Source organism: Brachycentrus maculatus, unplaced genomic scaffold (genome assembly GCF_059751285.1).
Source record: "Brachycentrus maculatus isolate JH-2025_06_01 unplaced genomic scaffold, ASM5975128v1 h1tg001978l, whole genome shotgun sequence".
Classification (NCBI taxonomy): domain Eukaryota; kingdom Metazoa; phylum Arthropoda; class Insecta; order Trichoptera; family Brachycentridae; genus Brachycentrus; species Brachycentrus maculatus.
The window spans coordinates 1,083-22,809 of NW_028282530.1; the positions used below are offsets into that span (position 1 = coordinate 1,083).

General features: G+C 33.6%; 2 protein-coding genes across 2 annotated transcripts; one reads left to right on the forward strand and one right to left on the reverse strand.

Annotated features, from left to right (window-relative positions):
• Positions 1-1,323: 1,323 nt before the first annotated feature.
• Positions 1,324-5,404, forward strand: LOC148298476 (uncharacterized). The gene is made up of 2 exons (XM_088276848.1): positions 1,324-1,335; positions 4,751-5,404. Exons 1-2 carry the CDS (start codon positions 1,333-1,335, stop codon positions 5,351-5,353), a joined length of 606 nt encoding a protein of 201 aa, XP_088132974.1. The 5' UTR covers positions 1,324-1,332; the 3' UTR covers positions 5,354-5,404.
• Positions 5,405-19,260: 13,856 nt separating this feature from the next.
• LOC148298477 (uncharacterized) lies at positions 19,261-20,557 on the reverse strand. Its single transcript, XM_088276847.1, has 2 exons — positions 20,541-20,557; positions 19,261-19,927 (listed from the first exon to the last, which is right to left on the reverse strand). The coding sequence occupies exons 1-2, from the start codon at positions 20,550-20,552 to the stop codon at positions 19,337-19,339; spliced, it is 603 nt and encodes a 200-aa protein (XP_088132973.1). The 5' UTR covers positions 20,553-20,557; the 3' UTR covers positions 19,261-19,336.
• Positions 20,558-21,727: the final 1,170 nt, after the last annotated feature.

Consider the following 21,727-nt stretch of genomic DNA (forward strand, 5'->3'; position numbering starts at 1 on the left):
AGTCACCTATAAATATTAAAATATTTTATAACAGAAGGCATTGGGACGCATCCGAGAGATAAAATCTTATAAAATCTGCAAGGTTATGTATAAGTTTTATTAGTATTGTGTTAATTTGTACAGTGAAATTTACTGGTTCATCTGTCAACGTTACGTGAATTTCGATAAATAAACGTGAGTCATTCTTACATTTTTCTGAGTAAGCTATCGCAACGACAGGATTGGGACCGTCATCTTGAGGCACCGGCGTAACATCACTCCACTGAGGCCGATCTCTGTAGAAAACCCAGTCAGCGCTGCTTTTCTCGTCGTCGGACATTTTTCCAATGTTTGAAACACAGAAGGCAATTAGACGCAAATAATCTTATGAAAAGATTACGAAGGTCTAAATTTACTATAATAGGCAATTTAAAGATTATATACCAGTAGTAATTTAAGCACAGGACAAGGAATTATGATCGAACTTGACTTTGACATTTCCATTAACATTTAAAATAAAATCTATGGCATTAAACATAACTTTATCTATGATCTAAATATTGCCAGTGTGCTCAAAGAGGTAGACGGGTACCTACTTTCTCTCTCTCTCTCTAAAATTACAATACATACGTTTATAGGTTTTACAATAATACGTAAATTATTGAGTAGGGTTTATATTTAAGTTTAAGCACAAAGTGCATTAAACTCAAATAACACTCAATAAACATTTGTGGAATATTTTATCGGTGCAGGCGGTCGAAATACAAAATTATTTTCATGAAATGAAAATGCTATTTTGCTCGCCTCTATTACTTAATTTACTTATTTACTATTCGATTTCCAGCAGGGTAAAAATTATTGTGATCCCTATCTGCATCCAGTGGTGCATATCGGATCGATGAGGTATTATCGTAAATTAAATCGTAAATTACACGAAGGGAAGTCCTGTGGTTCAGTTTCTTGGAGTGGAATATATTTGATTTGATACAGTTAAAAATAGAAGGTCAGGTCATCATTTTTATAAGAGAAAATAAAGAAAAATAAATTGGCCACTTTTAATGCGGGTTGGTTGTTTTAAGGCAGCGCTATTTCTCGGGAATGCGATAAATTTTATAATAAAATAAATACTAATAGAAATGTAACACTTGAGCCAATGTTGTGTGTATAAGCACAGGTATTTTGTATTCTTGTAAATTCAATATTTGACACGAATGCAAATAAACGAAACAATGAATATTCTATATGAATGACGTTGTTAAATTTAAATCAACGGTTTTAATTTGCTTAATTGATATTTGGTTTTCATTGTGTAATTTTTTCTTTTATTGCAGGCAGACCGTTTGAACCCCGGGCATGGTAAATTATTCACATTTGATTTTACAAAAATAATGTGATTGATTTTTAACCTCAAGAGACAAGTTATAAAAGCATGTACGAGTATGGGTGCGACCCCGAGCATGCTATTCTCATGCTATTCTCGTTTTCCTACTTTCTTTTCCTTTTCAATTTTTCCCTTCATCTTGCAGTAATGTCTTTCATCCTGGTGATTCGCTTTCTTCATCTGTATCTCTTTAATTATATTTTGCATCTCTTAGATCTGAACCGCAGGGTTGATCACTCCCCTTTTATATAATTAACGATCGTTTTTAACAGTGTTGATCCGATGCAGTGCCCTAAGTACCATTTTGGTGTCATTTGGGTCACAAAACATTAAGTAAATTATAATATCTCAACAAAGACGGAGAAAAATACAAAAGTCTGGGTATTTACAGGGCTTAAAACCTGTCGTAGGCTGGTTTAAGTAATGACTTTATACACGTGTAACGTTCGCCATTCTAGCCATGATTGACAACTACACTACTCACATTTGGGATGTTGTATTTATCACATTTGGGATGTAAGACGAAACGCGTCACGTATTAACATATCCATAAATAAATGTAGAATTCAATCCAACAAACCTTGTTTTATTTTGGATATATGACCCAACAATTTTTTTTATTACTTTTTGAACTTATTGGTGGTCGTGTTTCATTCTAAAAATAATGAAAATCAACCATTTATTTCTAGAAACCTCCCTCTAGATATGAGAGTAACGAAAGTGTAGGATATTATTTTCCTTTAGAATTCCTTTTATTTTCCTTTAATTATTATTAGGGAATTCAGGAATTAAGGGTGGAATAGGGTTAAGCAATAAATTTTAGTTTTCACTAAATACTGAAAAGGCACCGTTCATTCATGGAAATAATACAATAAAAGCCAGAACCAGATCAGTTACAAAATTTTGTTATTTCAGGTTTTATATAGGAAAATTGTCATGAAATAAATATAAACGTTGTTTTTCTGATTTTCTCACAGTATATATGTAGTTTCGTCAGCCTTCATAGTGTAGTGATTAGCGCATTAGACTACCCTGCTGGAGGTATAATTGAAAAATAAAGTGCGACCTCTTAAAATTAATATTAAAATCTTATGACTTTAGTTTTTGAATATGATACTCGTATTATATACAAGTGTTTTTTTGGCATCTTTTCGCACCCAGATGGTGCATAGAGCACCGCATCGAATTTACCCATGTCATGGTGTTTTTTGATCATTCATTATACGAAGGTAAGGAGAAATAAGGATGGACTAAGTGAATGGGCTAAGGTCGAAGGACACTACTGCTATATAGAAAAGAAAATGGAGGAGGAATAGTAGGAAGAAATAAAGAATAACGATAATGGCCAGGAGTTTCAGGGTTGCATACCCGTACTCGTTCTTGCCTTTATAACTTGGACACTTCTTAGTCTCACAAGTTCCTTCAAGTATAAATGAAAATAACGAATAATTAAATTACACCATCTTCAAACCAATCCGCATCTGTGAATTTAATATTTACGTGTAATAAAACCCTTGAATAATTTTAATTAATTCTAGTCCCTTTAAGTATTACTTCAAATACGCTAGTAAATTGAATTCAGAAAAATTAAAAAAATATAAAAAATAATGCTTTTCTGTAGAATTTTCGTTTTGATTGCTTCTGCTTCCGCGCAAAACACGTTCATGAAATATTTTAAGTTACCATCGAATAATAGTACCGATATTGCAAAATTTGAAGAATATTCTAAGTTTATCGGACATTTGTTTTCAGAGGACTGTTTCAATTTTTGGATAGTCCATTCCACTACCCCAAATAAATTTGACAATGATTTTCTGATTGCGCTAAACAAAAATAATATTTACGTTCCGGTTAGTTTTTGGGGAGTGGAAACATACGTGAAAAGTTCGCAATTTTCCAGCTACTCTAGACATATTTCTCAGCTTGTCATCATGAAACAGTTGACAGTTGACACGGCTAAGTATATACTGTCGAAGCTGACGCAAAATCCATTCTGGAAACGCAGATCTAACGTTGTATTTTTAATTAAAAAAGACGTTGTCGCGGAAAACGTAACGAAAACGATTGAAAAAATATTTCGATTACTTTGGAGTGACAAAATTTTTAATGCGTATATTGTTTTCTGGAATTTATCGATGGAAATTTTTACTTATAACCCATTTACGCCCAATTTTTGTCAAAACATAACTGGAGGTCTTGAGTATAAATTGAATGAAAAGAAAATGAGGAATATCAATGGATACGAGATAAATATAGACTTACACGATGATTTCGTCGATTTGATAGTCGGAAAATTATCCAATGGAAAAGATCGCGTGAATTCCGCTGACAGAACTTTTTCTCACGTCTTCATGAAGGACGTTAATGCAACTTATAAGATTAAATCAAGTAAATCAGGGAAAGGAAAGGTTCTGAAAAATGGATTGTTGACGGGGAATGTGAGACAACTCGCTTCTGGAGAGATAGACATCGGGTTCAATTCAAGGATACTTATGGAAAACTTCGGACAATATCTCGAGCCCTCTTATCCTGTGACTAGAAATGACCTCTGCATTTTAGTTCCAAAATCCACAGAAAGATTGCAATTTGAAAGTCTGCTACATATAACAGGATTGCCAATATTCATAGCCTTCATACTAATGTTTGTGTTGCTGGTAATTGTCTCGTTCGTATTACAGAAAATTGAATACAATATTTTACCCAGAGAGTTTAATACACTTTTAAAGCCGTTTTTAACAGATGCGATGGAAACGTTTACAAGTTTAGTGAGGCAACCACACCCTCCTGGGAGGACTGGCATGGGCTGGAAATGTTTTAAAACGGCTGTTTATATGTATGCCCTCATTATCGGGGCTGTAATAGAGGTAGGTCAACCAAACGATTGTATATATATCGTTGTGATTGTTCTAAGCAATAGGATCATTTTAATTTTAATCACTCGTATAAATAATTGACAGCATGTTGCCTTATGTATACTGACGATGCTGTACTTTTGCACGATAGCAGAGAAGACCAGAAGTGCATAATATGTGCAAGGAAAGTGATTCGATGATAAATGTTGACAAATCTAATGTTTTTGATTTTGGAAGAAATTAATGTAGATCTGGGTGTAAAATGTTAGGAAATGGGGAAATTGTGGAACAGATAGATGATTTTGTTTATGAGGGAAGTATGTTTTCTAAGGATGGAAAGATTGATAATGATATTAAAAGGATAGTAAATGCTGGGAACTCAGTGAATGGTACGGGTATATATAAGGAGATGCAGGAATGTGCAAGAAGCGAGCAATGTTTGCAAATACAGAGAGCTTTCTATTCTCTCTGCCTATCGGGGTTAGTCAGTTATTTAGTTAGTTACTTCTGATATCCTCATGTTGGTTTTATATTACAGGCGTTGCTGACGAGTTCTCTGACTTCTCCGCATCACCACGATGAAGTCGACTCCATCGACGAAGCTGCGAAAGAAGGATACACAATTATAGTCGACAATAACTACATAGATATGTTTAACGACGTCGTGGAGGTGTCGAGCGAACTTCGCTCGAGAATTAAAGAGTGGCCTAAGTCTGATATCCTGCGGGAAGTCGTCAAGAAGAATTCGCAATACGCGTTTGTTATCAAGAAAGACGATTCGATTTTCATCACTAAATTGGCTAATTTGTTCGACGGTGGCAAAAGGCTTTATCATGTGGGATTGCAGTGTCCCATTCCGTGTTACATGATTCTAGGCGTGTCATATGGTTCTCCGTACGTGGATGTATTGAATGACCTCATCCTGCGGTCGGCTCAAGCGGGCTTGAGGAACCACTGGACCGAAATGAGGCGGTTTACTCTGACTAACAGGGGGTACATTTTACACGATGATGATATGAAAACTAAGAAGCCTTTCACCTGGGATGACGTAAAGTTCGCGTTTTTAATACTGTTCGCCGGGATTATAACGAGCGGTGTCGTATTTATCATGGAATTGATCATTTCGTGTGTTAAAAAATGAATAATTTTTTTATTACTTTATAAAAATACTAATAAAATTAGGAAAAATTAACAATAAAACAAAAAGTTTTATTGTTTGTTTTTCTCAAAAAAGCGTTATTTTCTCATAATGTGTATGGCACTTGATATATAATTTTGCAACAGTAGGTTTCTTAAAAACAACTCTTCTCTGCCTTATTTTATAATTTTTATTGTATGCACCTAAAATATAATATGTATTATATGGTACAAAACAAATAAAGGTTGCCTTTTGTAATGTACACAATAAATACAAAGTTAAAATATGTACGTGGCACATTAAAGCATAAATCAACGAGGATTTTAATTAAATAAAAATATATCACTATACATAAATAAGACATTTTCTTAGCATTTCCCACACAAAAAATTAATTGAGGTATAACTTATTGTAATTATAACCTCAATCAAATCCATCTGAGACAAATTTATATTACGGGTAATTTTTTTCTTCAACATAGATGAAGAAGAATATGGAAGTCTGGACACTTACGGGGCTTACGACCGTCATTGACTGGTTAGTTTAGACATCTCAACATAGATGAAGAAGAATATGGAAGTCTGGGCACTTACGGGGCTTACGACCGTCATAGGCTGGTTAGTTTATGTTTTTTTATTACATGCGCAAGTTTTTCGATTTACTTTTGACTCATTATTAAAAAAAAATGCGTATCAAATTGTGCCTCGAACCCTGAAACATCGACTAGGAGTGATACGATACTAACCACAAGACCACATCCCGATACCATATTCAATTATAATATGTATGTACTTTTATATCAAATACTATGTACTAGCATATAATTCTTTTGAAGTAAGGTAAGGTTTACTTCAACTATAAATTTGAATGTACAATATAACTGAGGTATTAGTCCTTTTCTACTCGCACCATATTCGACTGCGATCAGTTTTGTATTTTAAATATGCAATTTTGAGTAAAGTTAAATTTTCAGGTAGTAAGATCAATAGCGCGCTATCACAGGCTGTTTGTAGAAATATACGCGATCGAGCTCAAAGGTGGTATGAAATTAATGATTTTGAGACACTTTTAAAACGAATCATATTGTGCTATTTTAAATCAAAATGTAAGTACATTATTTAAAGTAAATTTACTTGCATTTTCAAAGCCCTGCGAAATTGATATTTCTCAGATGATTTAGAAAAATTCTAGAGATATACGAGTACATACGTAACACTTAAAATATCTCGTATTTAAAATGATAAAAAATATAAATATGTTTCTATATAATGTACAATCAAGGTAAATATAAAGATACTATCTCTGTATACCGGATACATTCAATTTGATTATGTACGCATATGTCAATTTTCTTATCTTTGACATTTAGACGTGATTGGACTGCCTTTACCGTCCTTACCTGCTAATCATAACTGGTAATAAAATCGTAATAATAATTTCAGCTATGCATTTTATTGCAAAATTATAACAGATATTTCACACATGATTAAAATAAATTCTACACAGAGGAAATACATAATAAATTACAACTTATGAAAGTCAAATAACTGTATGCTAAAACAATCCTCACATGTGCATATAAGAATTACTATCACGTATGACAAGGAAGCAGCACCTCTCAGCAAAGCACACAAATCACAATTAACACACTTTATGGAAACGTACACAGAACAACAAGATATAAAACACCAAAACGTATCAGATAAAACCATCTGACTGGTCTGACTAATGTCGGTAACGACGAAACTCAGTCACTTGTCAAATAAAATAAATGTAGAAAAAATATAAAGTTGGTATTTTATTATACGAAATGCAGTTCCACATGAAAATGTCAGTACAAAATTAAAAATATCTTTTTACAACATTTTGAGTGTGCCCAATCACAAATCTGGATTATCTCTAATTATAGGAGATAATCCAGATCTGTGGACAAATATTTGGACCCATTAAAAATGTTATAAATAAATTAACTGGTCAAATTATAAACTGAAATAATAAAATGAAAAGGATGTTTTCTAGCGTTTCTCACGTATGTGAATATAATCCAGGATTTAGACCTCACATACAAATGAAAGAGTATCTGCTCAATAAAAAGCTTCTTTCATCTCACCAATAGATGTGTCTTGTGAAATTATATTGATTCATGCACAATGTTTCAAAACTGGATCATATATATATATATATATATATATATATATATATATATATATATATATATATATATATATATATATATATATATATATATATATATATATATATATAAATATATATATATATACATATATATATATATATATATATATATATATATATATATATATATATATATATATGTATATATATATATATATATATATAAAGAAGTGCCAAGAATTTGAGTAGTGAGGTTGTCAATGATTAAAGAAAACACTTCGTTTTTTACCCCTTGAGTTTTATTATAGACTACATGTTTCAGAAGTCAAACTTCCATCATTCAGGTGTGTATAATAACTACTATATAATAGTTATTATACAGACCTGAATGATGGAAGTTTAACTTCTGAAACATGTAGTCTATAATAAAACTCAAGTGGTAAAAAACGAAGTGTTTTCTTTAATCATTGTAACATGTCTTACCACAAAGTTAATGCCGAAACAATAAATAAAATATCAGTGAGGTTGTCAATCGTGGGTAGAATTGGTAAATGTTGCAAGTGTGTAAAGTGATCACTTAAACCAGCTTGTGATGGTCGTAAGCTCCATAAATGCCCAGACTTCTATATTTTTCTTAAAATATGGAATAAAATAAAATAATTGAGTATCTTTTTACAGCCAAAATCCTAAACTGTAAATATTAAAATTTAATTGTTTTTTTTAAATAACGTACGTTATTGTTTTTTGTACGAAGTCTACTTTTTGTGATCTATGATTACTAATTTGTTAGAGATTCAATTATTCTCAGTTCATAAAAACGGGTTTTCTTATCTCCTGTCTCACATTCACTAGGGACTACTGGGGATATTCCAAAACGTGTTCATTAATATCAATGTACCATTATTGTTTCCTATCCTCTACTAAATTCTTTCAAGATGGCGGCAAATTCTTATAAATTCCCCTTATAAATACAAGCTGTGGACATTTATATAGATAGGCTTCCATAGATAAATACCCATTAAATTCCTATAAGCACCTGCATAAATTCCTGTTAGGCACATATAGTCACTGCTGATTTTATATGGGTTGGTTATAGCTACATATTAGGTCTATGGTTATATGAAAAAAATAAATTTGAAATAATCATTACTAGGTGTCTAAAATGTCTTTAAGATGTATTAATCCTTAAAGCCATGACATTTAAAGGCTTGTCTGTAACTAGTATAGTAAGTATCGGGTAGGTTAATAAAATACAACACGAATACCCATACCAATTGAATAAATTACATATGTTTTCCAATAAGATTAAGAAGAATAAGGGTGTACGAGTATTTACAGGACTTCCGACCTGTCTTAGGCTGGTTTAAGTGATCATTTTGTACTTGATTCTCCCTTCTATCTATGATTGGCAACTATACTACTCTAATTTTAGAAACTCATATCGCTCACTCCTTTGAACAACGTCATATATTTAAAAAACTTGATTTTTTAGATCATTTTTAATGTGTAAAAATATAATAAAATGTATTAAAAATAAATATCAAGCCACTAATGGAACTATTTACTGTGCAACAGATTTTTTTAGGTAAACCCGAAGGTTTTTTCTCCATTTGAAAAATATTTTGGATATTAAAAAAATAATTAAATAAAACCTTTTCTTCAAAATGCAAAAACAACGGTCTCTGCGGGTAAATATTAAGTTAAAAATATGCCGCTTTTGCTGGTATATAGAACATTTTCTGGGCATACCGAAAACATGCACAACTGAAAATTGACGATTTTTGATATATGACGTTGTTGAAAGGAGCGAGCGATATAATATTACATAATTCGCATATCGCTTCATGTATGATTTCGCGACAGCAGTTGATTTAAATGTTTTAAAAAATATATATGTTTTTAGCAGATACCCTTGTTGTTAAATGTATGCGAGATCCTTCCCGAATTATTTACATACTGGGAGATGGTAGAAATATGATTTAAAAATTTTATGGAGCTTATTTTATAATTTGATCTGTTATTTTATTCTAGCATCTATATTATTTATTGATTCGGCCTTTGTGGAATGACATGTTGATTATTAAAAAAAAAACAAACGCTTGTAAAATTCCAATTATTGAGTTTTATTTCATTACACACGAAAGTTTTGAAAACAATAACTGTTTTCATCGACAGGTGAATAGTAAAACCAACGAGCAAAAAAAAACATAATATAATATAAATACATATAGATATTTTCCTTGTTTTGATTATGAAGGTGATTTTAGCTTAGTGAGGTAAGGATCCGTTAATATTTTCTATGTTCATACTTTTAACGTTAACGGACGTGTTTTGAAATAAGTTAATTTCAGTTAGTAATTCGCTAAAGTTTGCCATTAGCCGTGTTTAATGGTATCACGATAAGTGCCCCGGGGGAGTTGGTCATAGGTTACAGTTATTGCGTGTGATGTCAGAGTTAACTAATCTAGTCTCACTCATTATGAATATTGTTTATCTTGGTACTGTCTCGTAAACGGGTCCAACTAGAAATCTACAGAGCTGGGCTGAGCAGCGAGGTAATCGAGATGTGAATTGAAATAAATTGGATTAATAAATTAAATTCTAAACGATTAATTTTCAACATAACGAAACACAGCAAAAAATATAAGACTTCAGGAGAATCGAAACGTAATGTAAGTCGATGTTTCGATACCAACCCGAATACGTATAAATATAGACTGAATACAGTCGACATACGTTCTCTCAGACGAATGTGGGACAAAACATTTGATTATAGATGTTCGAAGATGTCAAATACTTGAGAGTGGTCAGGTCAGAGGTCGAAATAATTGGCTGGTATGTATGAGAAGATGCATGATTGTTGAAGAGGCAAAGAATGTTTGAAAATAAATAGTGGTTTGGCGTTCTATTTTCTCCGCCTGCGGGGAAGCGGCGTATTAGTTAGTTACATAACACAAATAAATGCAAATTGTTAAAGAGTTTGTGGTTAAAAAGTCATGTGTCACTTAAACCGGCCAGCGGCAGTTTGTTAGCCTTTTAAATGACTAGATTTATATATTATTAATATATTTCTCGATAATGTTGATATATCAATAACTGGATTTGGTATTAACTTTTTAACGTTAACGAAAAAAATATGATTTAAATAATTTTGTATGGAAACATTGTTGAGTTTATTAATGAAAAGACAACAGTTTTTTTTTATTTCTCGTAAAAATACTGATATAAATAATTCATCAGCGGAGAAAAATCTAAAATTTGTGAAAACAAAGTGATGACAAAATGTTTAGACAAGCTTAAAATTATGGCAGAATATTTTTATTTCGTTAAAAGAATGGATGCCGAACTGCTATAAACATATTGGATATCCAAAGATATAAAATACTTCTATAACTGCAATTCAGAAAACGCCCAGAAGAACTTAATTTAATTCCAATTTGTACCTCGCCTCGTTTCAATAAGGAAGAAAGAATTTCCCCTCGACTTGATGTAAAATGCTTTCCTAGAATTTTCGCTATTTGTTGCAAAAGGATTTTGAATTCAATCGTGTTGCTCAACATTGATCGGGTTGTTTTTTCTCTCTCTCGAGTTTTGGGGTAAGGCGTGCAGTGCGCAGAGCATCGATTGTCTGAGCAAACACTGACCGCGTTATACTCGTATTGTAGATACCGCAAGTTACCGAGCACAAAGTCGGTTATGGGATGCAAAGGGAGAATGCAATATAAGTAGGTACATATGTACTGCTCCAAACTGCACTGTCTGAATAGGCTTACCCATTCCAAGCTCTTAGTTTTCTATGTGAACTGTAACAACAGAATGTTAAATTTGTTTTTCATCTTAAAAAATTAAATGAATTCATTAAAATTATTTGAATTTTTTTCCTCATCTGTCTATCCATCTTTTTGGTGGTCTGTCAGAGAGTCTACCTACACCTACACGACTAACCCCAAGGTAGACGACCTTGGGGTTAGTCGTGCAGTGCAATATGGGGGAGTCAGGATGGTTCCATTCTCGTCACATCCGCATACCATTGTCTTCTTCGTTGCCTTCCCCACCTAACGACATCTTCGATCTCACATATTTCTCTTATCCTAGTGTTATTTATCTCGTAGACTAACCGAACTAATTACTAATGCCTTTCACTGCCTACACCGGGGCACTTATAGAAAAATTGATAGTGACAGGGATATTGCAAGCTTTTAAATGTAAGCTCACAGTAAAATCGGGATACAATTTTGTTTCACATTTTCATTAAATTTCGCAACATCGTTCATTAAACAAAAACAAACAAGAAATTGCTTTGCATGAGAAGGTCTTTCAGGAAGCCTTGGTGCTTCTGTATCGGATCTGGGAATGCGGTGGGGTAGCTTCCAATATATCTCGTATACTTTTGCCAGATATGCTCCTTAGAGTTTTCATTTATGACACTCTTAGTACGTTTTTTTTGCTTTAATAAAAACTAAAAATGCATTTTTTATCTTGATCCGAAATGCAAATGAGGTAATTGTTTCAAGTTCATAAAAAAACGACCCGATTGTGGTTACAACGTGAAATGGTTAATTTGTCATCCTGCATCTAAAAGCATTCATTTGTGCAATTCACAAAGCGATTTATATTACAATGTAAGTCTAATTTCACAAGCAAGTAAACCATCACTCAACATGACCGTCACCTTCCTAAACGAACATTTGGACAAAACAAACAAAAACTATATAAGGCGGGCATCTGCCAACATGCGGTTAAAATTGTGCAGATAATTGTTTAACTAACAACAAAATCTTTGAAGATGGTATTACATAAAGTAAGTGAATGTTATAATTATTTAAAATCAAATGTGAAATATAACAATATTACAGGTGTCTCAATTTGATATGAACCATATATCGTTTCTCTTTATATGAAAGAAGATGCAAGTTTGAGCTTCCCAGGGCTTATAACTTGGCTAGCTTAAGCTATCATTTTATACACTTGTGTTACATTTACCATTCTACCCATTATTGAATATTCACATTGCATTAATTATTGAAGCCTGTATATACGCAATTGTATCGGAACCTTTCACATGTGGGTATAATTTTCGTGCGCCTGGGACGCGTACGCGTGCATTGCATTGTTGAGGAGTCTGGATAATTCGATTCTCCTCATATATGTACATTATTGTCTTCATTGTTGCTTTTCCCGCCTAATGACATCTTCGATCTCCCTTATTTATCTTTTTCTGGTGTTCCTTATTCCATTTTGTAGACTCCTGAATATGCTCCTTGGAGTCTTTTTTTTATCACTTGTAGGGCGTTTTTTTGTTGTTATTGCAGGGTCCACTATGAATTAGATCTCATATGTCATGATGGGTCGTACACATGTTTTCTATATTTTTGTGTATTTTACAAATATCTGAATAAACAGATTATGCATTCCGTAAATTTCTAATGCAATATTTTTTTTAGGTAACCGTTATATATTGCATTGTTGCTGCAGCCAATGCTATGCTATCTGGGTCCGCTATGAATCAAGATCAGAATATCTACAGAACATTCAGTAATCTGGGGCAAGTATCTTCGTTTTCCAAGACCATCGACACTCCGTACTCCACCATCAAGTCAGACGTCCGTGTCAGCAATCCTGGATTGACTTATGCTCACATTCCTATGTCATACTCCAATCCAAATCACTTGTACCAATCGCCAATGAGAAGTTCATCAGGATATCCAGTTCAGATGTCTCAACAACCCATGGAGTATACTGGTGGTGTTGGGCAAAGTTCTATGGGGTATCCTGCTTCTTCTTTGGCTTATTCTACCCCGACTCGTTTGGCCTACAGTGAACCCCATCATTCTCTAGCTTATCCTGGTCATTCTCCATTATCTTCCCCTTTAGGCCATTCTCGTCTGGCGTATTCCGTTTCACCTCCGTTACCGTATTCCGTTTCTGCACCTTTGGGCTACTCTGCTCCAACCTCTCACGTGCCTCTGACCTACTCTTCTCCCGTTGAACACTCTCACCTTTCTTACGCTACTCCTATTACAAAGGTTGTGGCTCCTACACTTCTGGGAGTGACGTATTCTGCCTCTCCAATAGCACATGCTTATCCAAACGGTCTTGGACTAGCATATTCGTGGTAAATTTTAAACTTTATGAATGTGATATAAATTTTTCACTTTAATAAATCAATAACATATTTTGTAAAATGTTTAAAGTTAGTACTTGAAATATTAATTATGTATATAAAATTGTTTAATAGAAATTATTCCGTAACACTATAAAATAAAAATAAATGTTACGAATTGATTATTTATTTGTTAAATTAAAGTGATTTATTCTTATTAATAAAACCATTTTTTATATATACTACCATTGGTTATTATTGTATTTTGTAGTGAATCTTTTTGCACAATATTTTGAGTGCATCCAAATCTTTTTCACAAATCTGTGTTGGTCCATTTAGGAGTTATTTTTTGATGATAATTTAATAAAGATGAATGAAAATTTGGAGGACTTACCACGTTACCTACCATAAATTGGTTAAACTGATTACTTTATACAAGTAAAATATTCACCATTCTATCCATGATTGAAGTTATATTTATGCTTCGACTGAAAACATCTTAAGCATACTACTTCTTCGGCGACATCTATGGTTAAGTAGGGCATGTTAAAAAAATATTTAGAGAGAGATCTTCATGAACTACAAATACAACGCATTCCAAATTATTTTACATACTAGGTAGGTATACTCTGAAATATGTTTTTTTTTAATCAATTTTTTTCAAGGGCTGAAAGGTCTAAAGATCTAAAAAGGCGTCTTTTTGAAATCTAAGCTTTTAATGTTGATTTAGAGATCTAGTCTTCCAAAAGTAAAACACCTGTTGATAATAAAACGTTGGAGTTCAAGCTTACATAATTCAGAAATTAATTTTATATAGGTAAATAAATCCGCATTACTCAAGCCGTGATTTATTAAATAATAAATACTCGGATTCATTAACAAACAATTTTTATTAGTGTGTCTTAAACCATAGGTCGGCAAAGTGTGGCCCTGGAGCCGCACGCGGCTCTTTGACCTTTTAAGTGCCGCTCCGGCACAAATATTCGCTGAAGATTCTTCAACTCTACGTGTTCATGTGAACATTTTTGTAAACATAAACTTTATTAAAAAATGAACTGCGAAATAGTCTTATTGATGAGAACATGAAAACGTGCTAAAATATTTTTAAAAATCTGACTTGATCAAACTTTCAAAGGAGATCAATGGACATTATTTGCAACAAGTAGTGTTCTTATAGATACTTTACATTCCAAATATTTTTTATGAATTAATAAAATCCTTATTTTGTTTGGAATCAAGTTATATTGAGTGTGTTCGTAATTTGATAAGGGCCTTAAATTAAAATGAAGTTGTACTTGGATTGTAAAAAGGTTTGGTTCATAAGAATTTTTTTAATCATTGTAATTTGACTCTTTTGCTAATAAGTTTGCCGACCACTATTTTATTCTATAATACATAAAACTATAGACACTTCCTGATATGTTCACATACGTATGTACTTGTTTCTAAGTAGAAATGTTTTAATGTTTAATTATTGCAAGATTTTTATTGATACCTCAGCAAAGTTGAAAGATTAACTAAATAACTTACTGGTAGTAAGAGAGATTAGAACGCCGCACTAATCCGCCTTCGCAAACAATCTTCACTTATTCCACATTCATGTATCTCGTCATACATTCCCGCTATTAATCTTTGTAATGTGGATATTTGTCTGTTTAGCTGATAAGTTTGCCAACCAATGTCTTAAACGATAATTCGCGAAACCCAATTTCGCAAGAGTTGCTCCAAATTTACCAGTATCTCGATCACACGTGAATAATATATGACCTGTACATATGCAGCGTACATAATTAAGCAGTTGAGAACAATTGATTGTTGCGACAGCGGTCCATATAGAGAGAGTTGCGACATCTTACATCGAGTCCGATCCTACCCATTATTAAATCACTTATGCGACCGATTACAAAGCAATAAAAAATAAATAATCACATGAGTTTTACCACACACCCTCTCGACATACTCGACATTCGGTCTGATTAATACAATGTCGGTAACAAATTAAATTTTAAGAAGGACACACAATAAATAGGGGCCTCGCATATTTTATTTATTATTTAAACCATATCCGCTCCCTATGTGGAGTATATGGAGTCCACAAACTGTCTCCAAACTTTTTTGTCGGCTGCCAGCTCCTTTGCATCCTCCCAAGTCAGATCCGCATCCCTAACTTCTGACGAGAACAAATTGTCAGCAGTGGTCTCGTCCTGAGCGGCGCGAACCTGTAAAAGAGGCAAGCTTTATTAAGACTCTCAGCAGGCATGCGGAGTACATGGCCAAGACAAGTGAATCGCCTTTTCTTGACGACAGTTATGACAAAGATTTGCTGCGTCCTACGCCTTATCTCTTAATTCCTCACAAAGTCAAACCACCGCACGCCTAAAATCCTTATTCGTTTTTAGAGGTAGTTCATTGTGCAATAAGTTCGTTACGCGAAATGCGTTTTCCCATAACAACATATCAAAATATTTGAAAAATTATTCACAACATTTTCGGGTGTCCAAATCCTTGTTCACAAATCCGGGTTTCTCCACTCGGAGTTATTTTTACATTTTTGACATCTCAACATAGATGACGATATGGAAGTTCGGGTATTTACATGACTTACAACCTGTCATAGGATAGTTAAGTGATAACTCAGATTATGCCATATACTAGATACTCAAACTTCCATATTCTTCTTCGTCTACAAAGACGAAAAAGAATATGGAGGTCTCAATATTGAGATGTCTAAAATTTTAAAATACCTACCTAACTCCTATGTAGAGAAACCCATATTTGTGAACAAGTATTTGGACACACTCAATGTGCTGCATTTATTTTTTTCTAGTAACTGGTATTTGGTTCGGAAAGGGTTTGCTATAGTGAAAAAAACCATGCCCCATAATTTATTTATAAATTTATATAACTACACTGAATACCCTTGGGTACTTTGCAAAACAAAAACAGAAAAGCGACTATTATTTAACTATAGAATAGTTGCAAAATATGTATTTTTAAAAGGTTTTTGTAATAATATATGTACTTAAAGGCAATACTTTCTCAAATATAAAATTATCACCTATGAAGTTTACAGAACATACCGACTTGTTATTACATTTAATTTGAGGCCGAGTTTGGAAATATGTAAGGTTAGTAGGTGTTCACCTAGGTTTTATAAAAAAAATGAATCAAACTATTGTTGATTTTTGTTACGTAAATATAATATAAGATCGATTCTACATATAAAATTTTTCACGAAAGTTTTTTTATGATACCTTGTTATGTCACTCATATTTGGTCTACCATAATACCTTTTATCGAACGAGTGATGATAGTATAGCACGACAAAATAATGGGGCGAAAGTGAATGGTAATAGAAGAGGAGAAAGACCGAGTAAAACTTGGTATGATGGAATATTTCATATACTTGAAGTGGTCAAATAAGGAGTTGGAATTATTGGCGGGTATGGATAAGCTGATGTATGAACCTGAAAGAGGCGAATATTTTTTCCACAGATAGATTGGTGTGGCGTTCTATTCTTTCTTCCTACCCTTGCGGAGAAGCGGCGTTATGGTTAGTTAGTTAAGTTTTTAGTACCTTTTTGCATTTGTTACCAAAAATATCGCATGTGTTTGACATTTAAGTCGAGCATAACCATATTTTTCTTCTAATACTAGAAAGGAATCCAAAAAACTTAAATACACAAAAATTCCATGCGTTATAAACGAGACTTACTGTCAAATTAACGTTTCTAAATAAATTAAAGGATTGAGGAAGTGCAAAATATATAGAGTTTTTTTTATTTATTGGCAAAGCACCCAATTTTGGGTGATACCTGTATAAGTATATAGGGTTATTCCAAATTTCACCACGAGCTCCATGTGTGTCATTCTTTTACATTAATATGAATGATAAAAATAATTATTACCATTTTTGATAAAAATCATATGAGATGCATATTTTGATGTTAATTTTAAGTAAAATCAGAATGGAACTTTACTGTTATAACCACGAGCCCCATATATATCATTCTTTTACATTCATATGAGTGATATAAAGAATTATTACCATTTTTGATAAAAATCATACAGATGCATATTTTGATTTCAATTAAAATTAAAATCAGAATAGAACATTACTATTATAACCACGAAACCCATATGTATTTATTTTGTACATTCATATGAATGTTAAAAAGATTATTATTTTATTTTATAAAAATTATATACTTTATGGTGTTAATCTATTTAGTTGTATTTACAACATTTTGAGTGTGTCCAAATACTTGTTCACAAAATCTGGATTATCTCCAATTACAGGAGTTATTTTCATATTATTTTTTGACATCTCATCAAAGATGAAGAAGAATATGGATCAGCAGAAAAGTTTCTGCTTAGTAAAAAGCTTCTTTACATCTCACCAATAAATGTGTATAGTGAAGTTCTAGTGATTGAAGAACAAGGTTTCTAAATTGGTTCATATATCGCTCACTCCTTTCAAGAACGTCATAAATCAAAAATCGACAATTTTCAGTTGTGGATGTTTTCAGAATGCCTAGAAAATGTACTATATCCCAGCACAAGCAGAATATTTTTAACTTAATATTTACCCGCTACAGGGCAGAAAGTGTTGTTTTTGCATTTTGAAGAAAAGGTGTTGTTTCATTATTTTTTTAAATATATTAAATATTTTTCAAATGGAGAAAAAACCTTGAGGTTTTACCTAAAAAGATGTGTTGCACAGTAAAAAGTTCAATAAGTGGCTTGACATTTATTTTTAATACATTGTGTTATATTTTTAAACTTTAAAAACGCTCTCCTGAAAAATCAAGTTTTTTGATTTATGACGTTCTTGAAAGGAGTGAGCGATATACAGAACTTCAATGAATTTGAGAAGTGTGGTTGTCAATAATGGGTAGAATTGGTGAATGTTACACGTGTGTAAAGTGATCACTTAAACCAGCCTATGACCGTCGTCAGCCCCGTAAATGCCCAGACTTGCATATTCTTCTTCATCTTTGATGAGATGTCAAAAAATAATAGTTGTATTTAATTAATATCTACCCCCTATGTTAACAGTGTTGAATTTTATATAAAATAACAGCGTATTTATTCAAAAGACTTTTACATTTCTTTGATTAAGATATACATTATTGACTATTGAAAATATAAGAGAGTATTTTTTCATACAAATTGTTTCATATGAAAATTGATAATTTCAATATTTTGAAGGTTTATATTGTGTTTGTGTTTGATAATGTATTATTAACTATTGGTAAGTATTGGTTGTGTATAGGTGACGTGTTAGAAATGAGTTCAAGTTTGTTTACCATAGTAATTTATCTGATTTACGCTTAAATAATAACATGTAATTAATTACAGACGTGTTCTACAATTTCATTTAAAGCGTACTTCTAAAGTACTTCCTCCTAAAATTTTGTTTTAATTTTCTTTGTATGCACAATAAGAAATATATTGGGTGTTGATAGTATCGAAAGTTACAAAATAAAAATCAATATTTTTTCAGTAGGTTTTTTTATTACAATAAACTTAAAAATAAATAAATAAATAAATGCAACGAATCAACAATCTTAAATAAGAACAGATAATAGTCGGATGTACAGAATACACGAGAATATGAGAAGGGTGGAAGGAAAAAGTAAACAGAATAGGAAGTCAAGAAAGTTATCAGTCTAATGCGGATTCTTTAGGTATCATCACGCATCATTACTGTTTCTGATGAAACGAAAAGAGAAAGAATTCACTGTTTACCAGGAGTAGGTGAGTCCAACTCCGTTGGAGTAGGACATGTGGGAGACGGCGGGGGCGGCAGAGTAAGCGACTCCGAGGAGGGCTGGTCCGGCTGCGACCTTGGCTACAGGAGCAGAGTAGGCGAGGGGAGCGTGAGCAACGGGAGCGGAGTAGGCCAGAGGAGCGTGAGCAACCGGAGCGGAGTAGGCTACAGCTCCGTGAGACACGGGAGAAGAGTAAGCCAGAGGAGCGTGAGCAACTGGAGCGGAGTAGGCCAGAGAACCGTGAGCAACCGGGGCGGAGTAGGCCAGGGGAGCGTGAGCAACTGGAGCAGAGTAGGCCAGAGGAGCGTGAGCAACTGGAGCGGAGTACGCCAGAGGAGCGTGAGCGACTGGGGCGTAGCCGTGAGACACAGCCAGGCCGGGGTTGCTAATGCGCACGTCGGACTTGCTCACGCTAGAGAAGGGAGTGTCGATGGTCTTGGAGTAGGTGGACACCTGGCCGAGGTTTCCGTGACTCCTGTAGATGTTCATGTCCTGGGTGGTATAGGCGGGAGCGGCCAGGAGACCAGCGTTGGCCATGGCGAGGACGCAGGACAGGACGATCAGCTGGAAAGCAAAATGCAAATTAAATTAATAAAACAAACATTACACGGGCTTTAAAGGCGTTTTGAAATCTGACCCATATCAGGTTCTAAAGACTTTTGCCTGAAGGTGCGTTGCAGTAAACTGGATGAGGACCTATTTGACATCGGATCGTGATAGTTCAAAAGGAACTCTCACGTTCTTGTGGAACGGAAGGCCTGTTGACGACAGTCAACAGACCGGTTTCTATTGAAGAGGTTTACGTGATTTCCTCCTAGCAATGAACAAATGCTGAAATGTTCCTGATCGGACCACGCTAGATTACCCTTCCTGTTCCCAACACAGATTAAAATAAAACCACTTAATGATCCATAAACCTCGTTCATAATTTTTCGAACCCTTATCTGCACCCGATGGTTCATAGGGTACTGCTTCTTTTAAACGCAGTGTTATCTTGAGCGTTAACACATAAAGGAAAGGTGATTAATTCTCCGCTTCAGGTAATATAGAATAAACATTAGGGTGAAAAAAGCAAGGTATTGAATAAATGAAAAATGAAAACTCCCAAAAAAGGGCGTTATGAAGAAACGAGAAATAGTTTCAAATTTAAGGGTAGATTAGAAAAAAGCCTACTCACTTTGAAAGCCATTTTGGGTTTGGGTAGAGCGTTCAGTTTGCTAAGATCAAACTAAATGATGCAGAATCCAAGATCTCGGGCCCATTTATACTGGTCCGCGCCACACGGGGCATACTCGGAGCAAAGGTGGACCCTGAGGGTACCGACACACACAGACGCAGCGTGTGTGGACACACCTGAACCAAGGTGTCGGCTAGATAGTGTGAGTCATTGTACTCTGCATGCAAACCAGTTGACACGAGCAGATTTGAAGGTCCTTGAGATAATATCGCATAATATGTAAGGCACTTATGCAACTGCGAAATTTATATATTACATATAGATTTATTACTCAATGCTCTTTTGGCAGTGAAGTTTCGCTAACGGGTTTTTAAGTGACATTTTATGAATGCCGAAAGTAAAGTTTATCGCGTATAATTATATTAGTTCATTCATAAGTTTGTAGCCAATCGTAGTGGAAAGTGCCTTCACGACTTATCAGCGTATTGCGGATTTAAAAAGTATTTTATTCGGATTATTAAATAAATATAGCCATCATTACACACAAATGTTTGACCGTAAATTTGTTAAAAAATATACTATATCCTACTCCATCTTGGAACTTAAAATTTTTCATATTTTGAGTGTGTCCAAATACTTGTTCACAAATCTGGGTTTTATTCACTTAGGAGTTATTTGAACATGTTGACATCTCAACATAGATGAAGAGGAATATGAAAATCTGAGTATTTACAGGACTTATGATCTGTCAAAGGCTGATTAAGGGCTATTTATTACTTTACGTACATGCAACATTCACCATTCTATCCATGATTGACAGCCACACTACTCAAATTTTCGGTACACATGAGTTCACAGCGGCCATCTTTGTTGGATTGAGAAAGCTTTATTTACCAGATACCCTTCTATTTGTATACAAGATCCAAGCCCCGGATTAATTTTTTTAAATACCGGGAAATGCCTGGAAACAAGATAATTTTTTTTGAAGCTTATAATTTAAATAGTGTGTTTTTCAATCATGGGTAGAATGGTGAATTTTGCATGTGTGTAAAGTGATCACCTAACCAACCAATGGCATGTCGTAAGACTTGTAAATGCCCAGACTTCCAAACTATTCTTCATCTATGTTATGATGTCAAAAATGTAATATGAAATATATTTATTTATATTAATTGCGTCGGAGTGGT